This window comes from Microcebus murinus, chromosome 2 (genome assembly GCF_040939455.1).
Source record: "Microcebus murinus isolate Inina chromosome 2, M.murinus_Inina_mat1.0, whole genome shotgun sequence".
NCBI lineage: Eukaryota > Metazoa > Chordata > Mammalia > Primates > Cheirogaleidae > Microcebus > Microcebus murinus.
Genome location: NC_134105.1, coordinates 38,680,810 through 38,691,241, shown reverse-complemented (window position 1 = coordinate 38,691,241; position 10,432 = coordinate 38,680,810). Strand labels below are relative to the sequence as shown.

Below are 10,432 nucleotides of genomic sequence, written 5' to 3'. Positions count from 1 at the left end.
AAAATGTTGTCCTTATTCTGTTTTAAAGCAGAAATACTAGGAACCAAGTAGAATCTGAGATGGGGAATATGGGGACAGGAAGAAAAGAATAAGTGAATCATAAAAAATACATGTCTAGTTTTCCATTTGCTCTACTTTTTCCAATGTCAAGACTTAAAACATCAATGAACTTTTAGTACACTTCTCTTTAGGAAGTGGCAAGTTGTCTGTGGGTTATAGAGTGAAAATCACAGAAAACTGTCGTCCTGTTTTGAAAGTCTTTTAATTAGGCAAAAGAAGCATCAGGGCAAACCATTTTAAAAACAAACTTTCCCAGTATTGAGTATTGAGATTGGCAAAGCGGGAAGCAAGGAAAGATAAAATATTCAGAAGAAAGCCAAAGCTATTTGCAATTACACGTTAGGAATCAGGATTTTGCAGGTGAAAAAGATGTTGCTTAAATATATGTGTAAGATTTTCACTTATGCAATTTCAGAAGATTTAACTAGCTGCTTAAAATATGACAAAACTGTATTTTAACAAATGATATTAAAATAATCATAACAGCCACCCAATTAACTAGCAAAGTAGAGACCATGTGGGAAAGCCCTCCCCACATTCATTGCAGATTAGAGGGTCCCCCTGCCCCGTTTGCCTGCATCAGGTTAATGACCTCGCTCCTCCCGTAGAGCCTGGCCAAATCGCAGGCGGTGTCCCCCTTATGGTTCCGATGCCCAACATTGCTGGCCGTGTGCTTCACCAGGAACTCCACCACCGGGAGGTGGCCTTCTTTGGCAGCCAAGTGCAAGGGCAGGTTCCCTTCATTATCCTCGATGTTAACATCAGCTTTAAACTCCAGCAAAGTCTGTAAAGTGTCCAGGAAACCTGCTCTGGCCGCATCGTGAATGACAGCGAAACCAGTTCGGTCTTTCAAGTCGGGATTAGCACCTCTAAGTAGTAGTCTCCTGGCAATCTCAGGATTTCCAAGTTTCATAACCTAGAAAAGAAGTAAAAGTGGTAGAATCCTTCAAGTGCTCATGCTACAGAAATATTTTAAAATATCTATCTGCCCTTCTATTTATGTTAACTATTTATTTTTGATAGAGTGCTTGGGGAAGACCCATAGGATGGAGTTTGAAGGGCTGAGTTGCAGAAAAGTTCTAGTAGGTAAACGTAGAAGAAAACTTCTTAAAATTGAGCTCCTATGATGGAATATCTTAAATGGGCCCCAAAGTAGGATAAAATGATCAATAGGACAGAATTTGTGCAACTTGTATAAAATTCACTGATAACTCAGTTTTCCATCTGAGTTTAAAATAAAAGAAATGGAATTAAAATAAAAGAAATGGAATTTGGGATTTAAATAAGAATCTCATTTTGTTTGGTTGTTCATACTAAAAATGTGCCTTGGGTATTAATTCTGGAAAATCAAATGTGATTAAACTTTATTTTCTAAATAGGTACTGAAAGCAAATAAGGATGGTAAGTTTCTGTAAACCCCAAAACAAGTGTTTTGACACATCTGAATCTATCACCTAGTGTAAAAATTATCTGTTAAATGATATTTTCTGGTACCTTCTTAAATGATTAATTTTTACAAATTCCTTCCAAATAGATATAGTACCAAATTTCCAAGCCTTTCACTAAAATATTTTTTCTTTGCAAGTTATTTAATATTGGTCACTAGTGTACTTAGTGCTTAGAATCCTTCATTTGAAATTACACAATGTTACTGATTATTAAGGTGTTAAATAAGCAACAGTGTTCTACATTGCTTATGATATCAATTTATGTAAAACCAAGTTCCTGATATGCCTTATAGTAGATAGGAAATGATTGTATGGCAACTGTTCTTGAAAAGAATGAAATAGTCATCCTGCTATATTATCTACTACTTCTCAAAGTTCTCACTAGCCTTCTTATTTTCAAGTGATCAAAAGAAGTAAAAATAGACATTTAGTGAGTGTTTTGGGACATGGACAGCCTTGTCTTGTGGTTTGAGCCCATTTAGTAATCAACTGGTGATCCCATCTTATTTCCTTTTGCAGTTATTATCAAGCATTTAGGAATAGTTATTTGTAAACTGCCAACATTTTAAAAGTACGATGTGGTATTAACATTTGCTATCAACAGTCAAATAATTCACATCACAAAATACTTATCTGCTGTTATTTGAATATATTTCACTCTAATAAGGTCATTATTAGTATCTTATAATTATAAAATATCTTGTAGAGCAGCATATAAGTATAAAAAATATATAATTTAGTTTTAAAAAATATTTCGCTCCTTAACATGTGAGAAATTTTCTGTATTTTAACTGGCTTCATTTATTTTTAGGTATATTCATAATAATCTAAATTAATAATAGATAGCTTACATAATAGACACACTCAATGTTTATGAAATTAGATGATAATCTATTGGAGAATACAAAGTTGATGTGTTTAAATTATTTTTTGTAAAAATAATCACAAATTAAGTAACAAAAAATATTTAGAGTGAATAATATTTTGTGAATGAAAACTATAGGTGGCCAAAATATTAAGGATTCCCCATTGAACAAAACCCTATTGACTTTTAGCCCTTCTTTTGGAACAGTGGTTAAAAAAAGATACATAATTTATTTTTCAAGAATTTCAATGAAATACACTTTTGGTCATTAAAAATTAATATAATCTAATTTTTGCCACAATTGTCTCTAAAGATTTAGTCACATTTAAGGACCTAGAATGAGAAAAATAAGAGACACTTTGGATCTTTGTAAGTACGATTAAGGCCTTTGATATTATCCTGATAGAAAAACTCCACGAGGGAGGAGGAAAAAGCTTTTGCAATTGAGTTAAATAAACATAATTTCAGAAGTAAATCTGCCTTCTTTCACAGAACATAATAGCAATATTGGAAATGATTTTGAAGAAAATTCTTTCTGGAGTTATGACATTACTTCAGAGTCATGATTATGCATACTGAAAATAAGCTTTGAAACTCCTGTTTGTGTGTGTGTGTTTCATTTTATGTACTAGGACTAAGCCACAATAAGTGGGTGTTAGTATCTTGATAAGTATGTTTAATATAAACAAGATTCAAGGTTGTATTAAAAATGTTTGTCAAAACTGTTTTTTTTGTAGTGTTAATCTCCCAGTCTTCCTGTTCGTCAAAAGTCCTGTAAGATCTTATTCTGAACGTGGGTTAAGTGGCTCATTCTTTGTGAGGTTTACATAATCTTTTGAGTTTTTAACAGGAAACTTTTCAGTATATTAAATTTGTGGAATTGCTATCATCACCAAACCTGTTCAAAATTCCTAGAGGGAAAAAGGAAAAAAAATCCTTTCCCTACTTAATCTACCTGAAATAACAAGATAAATAATGTAGTATCTATGCATAAGCTTCCTTAATACTGAAATTTTTGAAAGGCCAGTGTATTCTGATTTAAAATGTACAAACTGTATAGATTTCATCTGTTAATAGTATATATCTTGCCACTTAAATTTCAAATTCTCACAACCGAAACAAAGCCCTCTAAAAACCCTCTCCCCAATAAGTTTTCAAAAACAACTTCAAGTGTTGCATTTCCAAATAAGAATAGCTCATAAGAATGTCATTAGAACTCTGATAAAGCAACTATTTGATACTATTTTGCCATTTTTCTGTTTCTAAGCTTTTCAACTAAATTACATATAACACTCAGAGGAGGAAAAAAATTATCAGGTACAATTCTTGGCAGCTGGACACATGTCAATTGTTTCCTGTAAATCTAATTACTGAAAATTAGAGCATACCACGGCATGATCGCAGAGACAAAAACATTGCAGCTAAGCTCTTATTAGAAAATTCAAATTTTTATTCTTTCCCACTCCTGAATGAGTGGATGGTATTACATTAACTGTGAAATGTACATCCTGTCCCGGTGCCCAAGCCACCCATTACAAATGAGGAAAGGTCGTTTGTCAAAACTTGAAGTATTTGAAGGAAAAACACTCTTGCCAGTAGCCAAGAAAATTAACGTTAAAGTCAATTATTGGGAGCAAAGTACGTGAAACCACTAATAGCAGTGTATTTACTTCAAATAATCATAATAATGTGTTTACAGAGCTGTCTTAGAAAACAAAACAAAACAAACCTCGGCGCTACAATGACTACTTTAAGATCCCCACCGTCACAAAAACATTCCAAAAATTAAGATCAAACCTGGAACTCACTTGATATCGAGGATGTTATGGGATTTGACGAATTTGTTCAAAGTACGTCATTTTGGGGAGTTGGATCCACTTAAAGATATAAAATATGGCAACCAACTAGGTTGAAAAACAGTGAAATTTTGTTACCACTGAAAGAGTAAAAGCTGTCATTCTAGAAACCCGGGTCACGTAGGCAACATTACTGACCTGTTTTCCCCACCTCTCTGAATACCAACCTGCAGCGCAGTCCTTCCAAATCCATTTTGTGCATTGACGTTTACGTTATTTTGCAACAAACTAGTAAGTTGCTCTAGGTCCCCCCTGGCAGCTGCGGACGCCAACTCGTTCCCCCAAGGCTCGGCCATTCTTTAGGGTCCTGACGATCGGGAAAAGATGAATTAGTTGCTTTCCTTTTTCCCCTTTCCTTTGCTCCTAACTAGGCTGCATGATGGCATCGGGGACTGACAGAAGGACTGGGATGGTTAATCTGGAGTAGAGCTTGGTAGTAAATACTAGTAAGATCTGCCTGCCAAAAGCCCGCCCCTCGATTCACACGTGATTATTCAGCAAAACTGAGCCATTGGAGAGGGGCTCCTCTTCTCGCTTTTTAGCTTAACCCCTATGAAGAATTCTAGTGATTCAACAGAGAGACACAGACACACATAACATTCCTGGTTAATTATTGTGGACGTAAGATGTAGACAGAGCTGTCACGTACCTATGAAACAGATCTCAGTGAGGAATGTGTGTGGAGACTTAAGGGACCAGATCAGGGCAGAAAACACCGCGGAAGAAAAGGCATTAACCCACCCTTGTTCACGGTGGTGACTTGAGTCGCATGAGCCAGAACTGCAGAGGCAGGTCCTCGAAGGGGCTCGGTTTCCATCCGTCTCGCCGAAGGGGTAGTCCCGAGTCCTTAGCTGCTGGGAGAACGCCGCGGTGGCTGGATGCTGACGTGCTCCGGGGGGTTAAAGATGATCGCCAAAGGCAAACGGGAGTAGCAGTTCCGTGGCCCTCAAGTTACAGGTCTTCACGGCTCCCTAGTGCTCTCGGCTTCTCCAGAAGAGCCTTTAGTCACGTCCGGGCCGAGCCGCGGGCTAACGCCGCCCGGGAAGGCTCCCGATCTGGCCCGGCAGGCTGCCGCAGCCCCGCCGAACCTCAGAGGTCGTGGGAGCCGGGCTCGGCGCGCGTATCCGGAGGCTGCCAGGAGCGTGGCGGGCCCCCAGCAAGCCCGTCATGCCGGCCCCACCAGGTCCCGGGACTCCCGGCAACCTGAGGAAGGAGGAGAGCGATGCGGGAAGCGTCTATCGGGCCCTGGCCGCTGGCGCAGCTCGCCGCAGCATCGCGGCTGCACAGGGCAGCCCTCCCGTAACTTCCCGCCTACGACCGAGCTAGTTCAGGCTTTCTGCTGTAGGCACTCATTGAGCTGCCGCCGCCGCCGTCTTTTCCTTCCTTTCCCGGTTTTCTGGGGGCCTCCGGAGATGGGGAGGTCCTGGGAAGTGCAGGCCAACCTCTGAGTAGGGGGAGTCGCCACAGTTCCAGGGCGCAGCTAGTCCAGCCGCCTTCTCAGCAAGAGCCCGGCAGCTTCAGCGCCTGGTGCCACTTCGCCAACCTCTCGCGGTTCCGGGCCTTCGCCGTGCCCCGAGCCTGTGCCTGGACAGGGCAGCCGCCAGCCAGCTGTGCCCTGGAGCCCAGCCTGGCAGCAAAGCTTCTTTCCAAGCCGCAGTGCTCCCAGTGACAGTTGCTGTTGTAGCTGGTCCCCCAAATCGCCAGCCCCTGCTTCCTTCACCCTTACAGTCACTTGCGCGTCTTCCCCCTTTCTGCTCTTTTCCTTTCCTCCCTCACTTGCTTCTTTTTTCGCTGAAACAATTGCTGCTTCTGTTGCCTCTCAGAGACGGTGCCGGTTTCTCTCCCTTTTTTCCAACCTCATCAGCTTTTTTTGAAAAGAAAAAAATTGAGCGCTTTTTGAGTTGAAAAACCCGCCCCCATTTTAACGGCAGAGTTTTAAGGAGGCTCGGCAGAGTTGCAGCGCCCGGGGAGCGGGAAGGCTGGGCCCGGCCCACGCTCCGCCCTCCGCCCCGCTGGCGCTCTCGCCCGCTGCCTCGCAGGCTCCGCCCCTTCAGCCCCGCTCCCTTCCTCCGGTCTCCTAGCTCCCCGCCTCCTTCCCTCAGTCTCTCGCGCTGGCTCCCGCCCGCCAACCCGGCGGCCAGGCCCCAGCTGGAGCGGGGTTCTGCCCAGGCAAGCCGGGCCTGTCCTCCTTCGGCTAGTGGGCGGGCTGGAGTCTGCGACGCGAAACCCGGGCTGTCCCGAACTCCACTGTTCGGCGCGGGGGTTTGTTAATTAAGACGGCGGTGAAAAGCCGCAGGGCCTCAGAATCTCTGCCGCGCTGGCTGTAGAAAGGCGGAGAGCGAGCTGGCGCAAAGGGAGTCTTCTCCAGTACTAGCAGGGCAGGTCGGCCTGCCTCCCCGCTCTCCTGCCGGCCTCGAAAAGTTCGAGCGGCCAGGCCTGCGGCTGCCGCTGCCTCCTCTAGGGCGCGCGCACTGAGTAAACTTGGCCTCCTTCGCTGAGCGCCGGGCCTCAGCCTCGCACCTGCCAGATCAGCGCCTAGGGCTGCGATGGGCAGAGGTGGCCATGGGGTCGGGGAGAGACTCGGGCTGACTATAAGCACAGTGCTCAGAAAAAAAGTCAGCCTTGTATAGACTGAGCTTTACGAAAACTTAACACGTAGTATAGGTAAGAAATCATAACGAACTCTAAAAGCCTTAATGTTTCAAGGGGTAAGAAACAAATATTCCTATTCTTGGAGGAAAGGGAGAGAAACAATTACTTTTAAAGCAAAAATTAAAATAAGCCTTGGAAAGTGTTTTCTACCAAAGCCACTTCTTTGTTGCCGAAGTTCTCTTCCATTACTTAGAGATGGCTTGGTTTTGAGGGGGATGGGGGCGAGAGGTGGGGAGGGTTTCTAGATGTAAAGGAATGGTCTCTTTCCTAATCGTTTATTTAATCATCTGACACCAAGTTTTGTATTCTTAACTGCCTCTTTGTGCTATGTGAGATCAATTAACTGCTGCTGTCTGTATTTTTATGCTCTTAAAAATATCCAACACGGTTGCATGATGCACCCAGTGGTCAAAATGAAACCAAGCAAAAAATGACAAGTGGCTTAATTAGAACCGGTCTTTGGCAAGCATATCCTCAAGCAACATCTGTACCCTTATCCTTGAAGTATACTGGGAATATTAACAACAAAACACATCAGAAACATCTGGATAATCATCTAGCAACTGATTGGCTGGTAGGTAGAGGGAGAGTGGAAGCTGGGAAGAATCTGGCAATGTTTTCTATAACTGAATTGTTGAGGACAAAAATAACCAGGGCGCTTTTCCTGGGCAACTGAACTTGAATTGTGAATCAAATGGGAACTACAACAGAAGAAATGAACTCCTCTCTTTCTTCTTACATATATTTAGACGTTTCAAATAGAACATTTAATATTTCATTTATACTAGTAAGAAATAAAAATTTACTTTGTTCTGGGAACTATGGAATCTTTTAATACAGCTGGAGGGAGAGAACTCCAATTTATGAGTTGCTTTCTAGCATTTGTTCTGGTTTTGTACTTAGAGAAAATAGTGTCATGAATAATATTAAATTATAAATTATTGAATTATATTGTAAAATTATTATAAATTATTACTTATTATATAAAGTATGGGTATAAATGTGTTATGATTTCCATGAAATAAAATACTTTTGCTGAATAACTGAGTAAATAAAATTTATGATAATTTAAGATGCACACAGAGTCAGATTAACATTTTTGGAGGTCTTAAGCCCTGAAAAGATTTTGATGCCCTAAAAACTCTTCCTCATATGTAAATAAAAATAAAAACATACAAAACCCCAAAATAAGAGAAAAAAAGTCCAGCAAAGTTCTGATTTTTCCCATGATGACGACTTCAGTGCTTTTGTTGACACATTAAATTCTTTGGGAAAGTTTTTTTTTTTAATTTATATTTAATTTAACTTTTTTCTTTTTTTTTTTTTCAGGAGCTCAAATGCTACTTAAGTTTTTTTGTTGTTGTTGTTTTTGTTTTTAATTCTTGTTTTGCTGGTGCTCTAAAGCACATGATTAGTCTGCCTATTGGGTAAACCAGAAATGGTAGCACAGAGGCTACAAGTCTTAGTTTAGAGAGCATAAGTAAGCATTACAAAGTACTTCAAAGGAAAATCTAATATTTATTGAGTGCCAGTTCAATGAAGTAGATTTAAGGGTGAATATCTCTGCCTTCAGTAAGCTAATACTCTTAACATGGTTTACATGAAAGATTTAAGAGTTAAGCTCTCTATTATATTGAAAGTAGTGGTTTCTCTTTTAACATAGTAGTGATATGTCCCTCAAATACCGAAATTCAGCCTTTATAGTTGGATATTAAATACTAAGAGTCATGGAAATTTTTTCTTCAGCAGTTTATAATCCTTTTAAAAGACTTATAGAAATATGATTTAGTCAAATTATTTTGTGCTTTTTCCCTCATTGACTTAAGTGTGCACAGTTTCTGAATGATCAGCTTTTGGAAATATGTATGTTGTATTTACAATTTCTTTAAATGTTCTCAAAGTCTTCCCCTTTGTGGTATTTATAGGTCAACAGAGGTGGAAAACAGACTGGCAACCCCAGGGGGCATTTTTATCACTTTATAATTGTGGCGTTGGCATATTATTTCTGAGATTCAGCAAGCTTTTCCATTTGGGTACTCCTACCACTTATGAAAGTCCTTTTGTGGCTGGTCCAAAAATAGTGAGTTATCTCACTTGATTGTTCATAGTCAGTTACAGATTGAACTCCTTGTTTTTAAAAAAATTATTGAAAAAAAATAAAATAAAATGCTTTTGTAAAGAAAAATTAAGGCCCAGTAAGCAACTCAAAAGATCAATCACAATAGCAACAATTAATATTTGTATAATGTTTCATGGTATATGTATATATTAAAAATACAATTTTTAAATTATTTAATCTTTATAACAACTCAGGAAAGTATGATAATTAAGCCCATTTTTTAGGTGAGGGAATTGAAGTTGATAGAAATTGTGATTTAAACTCAGTTTAGCATCTGTTCTGGTTTGAGTTAAAAAAAGTAAAGTCAGTAAGTAGTGGACATAGAATGTGAGCTCAGATCTTGAGGCCACAAATCTTATGCCTTTTTCATTACTTGAAAGTTAAGGATCAGCCACTACACTCTTAACATTAAATCATTAGATGAAATACATGTTTGATTACTTTTTTTTTTTTTTTTTTTTGAGACAGAGTCTCACTTTGTTGCCCAGGCTACAGTGAGTGCCGTGGCGTCAGTCTAGCTCACAGCAACCTCAAACTCCTGGGCTCAAGTGATCCTCCTGCCTCAGCCTCCCAAATAGCTGGGACTACAGGCACGCACCACCATGCCCGGCTAATTTTTTTGTATATATACTTTTAGTTGGTCAATTAATTTCTTTCTATTTTTAGTAGAGACGGGGTCTCGCTCAGGCTGGTTTCGAACTCCCAACCTCGAGCAATCCGCCCGCCTCAGCCTCCCAGAGTGCTAGGATTACAGGCGTGAGCCACCCCGCCCGGCTTGTTTGATTACTTTAATGTAGATCTAACTGTATAGTAACATTTGTCTTCTCATGAATTAACTTATAAGTGAGAAGTATTTTTAAAAAACTTGATTTTCTTAACCAAACCATCAAGGTTAACACCACCAGTCAAATTGATAACATTTGGCCCTGATGTGATGTGACGAGGACATATTACCTCTGTGGTATTCTTCCCCCAAATCCATAAACTCAAGTATAATTCTGAGAAAACATTAACCAATCCCAAATTAAGGGACATTTTATAAAGTTCCTGACTCTTCAAAAGTGTTAAGAATGAGAAACTGTCACATATTGCAAGAGACTATGGAGACATGACAACTAGATGTAATGTGTGGTATTTCTATTTTGGACCTTGGAAGATAAAAAGAATATTAGCATAAAAATCCAAATATGGTCTTTAGAATTTAATTAATAGTATTGTAGCAATGTTAATTCCTTAGTTTTGGTGGATGTACTATATTTATGTAAGATGGTAACATCAGAGGAAGATGGATAAAAAATGGAACATTGTGTACTATCTGTGGAAATACTCTCTAAAACTAAAATAATTTCAAATAAAAATTTCATAAAATAACTATAAATAAGCTTGATTGTTTATATTTGAAATAAATATGAAATAAAAGTTACTTTTGAAC

General features: G+C 39.6%; 1 protein-coding gene across 1 annotated transcript; it reads right to left on the bottom strand.

Moving 5' to 3' along the window:
- Positions 1-245: 245 nt before the first annotated feature.
- CDKN2C (cyclin dependent kinase inhibitor 2C) lies at positions 246-6,954 on the bottom strand. Its single transcript, XM_012776170.3, has 3 exons — positions 4,971-6,954; positions 4,397-4,536; positions 246-976 (listed from the first exon to the last, which is right to left on the bottom strand). Exons 2-3 carry the CDS (start codon positions 4,523-4,525, stop codon positions 599-601), a joined length of 507 nt encoding a protein of 168 aa, XP_012631624.1. The 5' UTR covers positions 4,526-4,536; positions 4,971-6,954; the 3' UTR covers positions 246-598.
- Between the last annotated feature and the right edge of the window lie 3,478 nt (positions 6,955-10,432).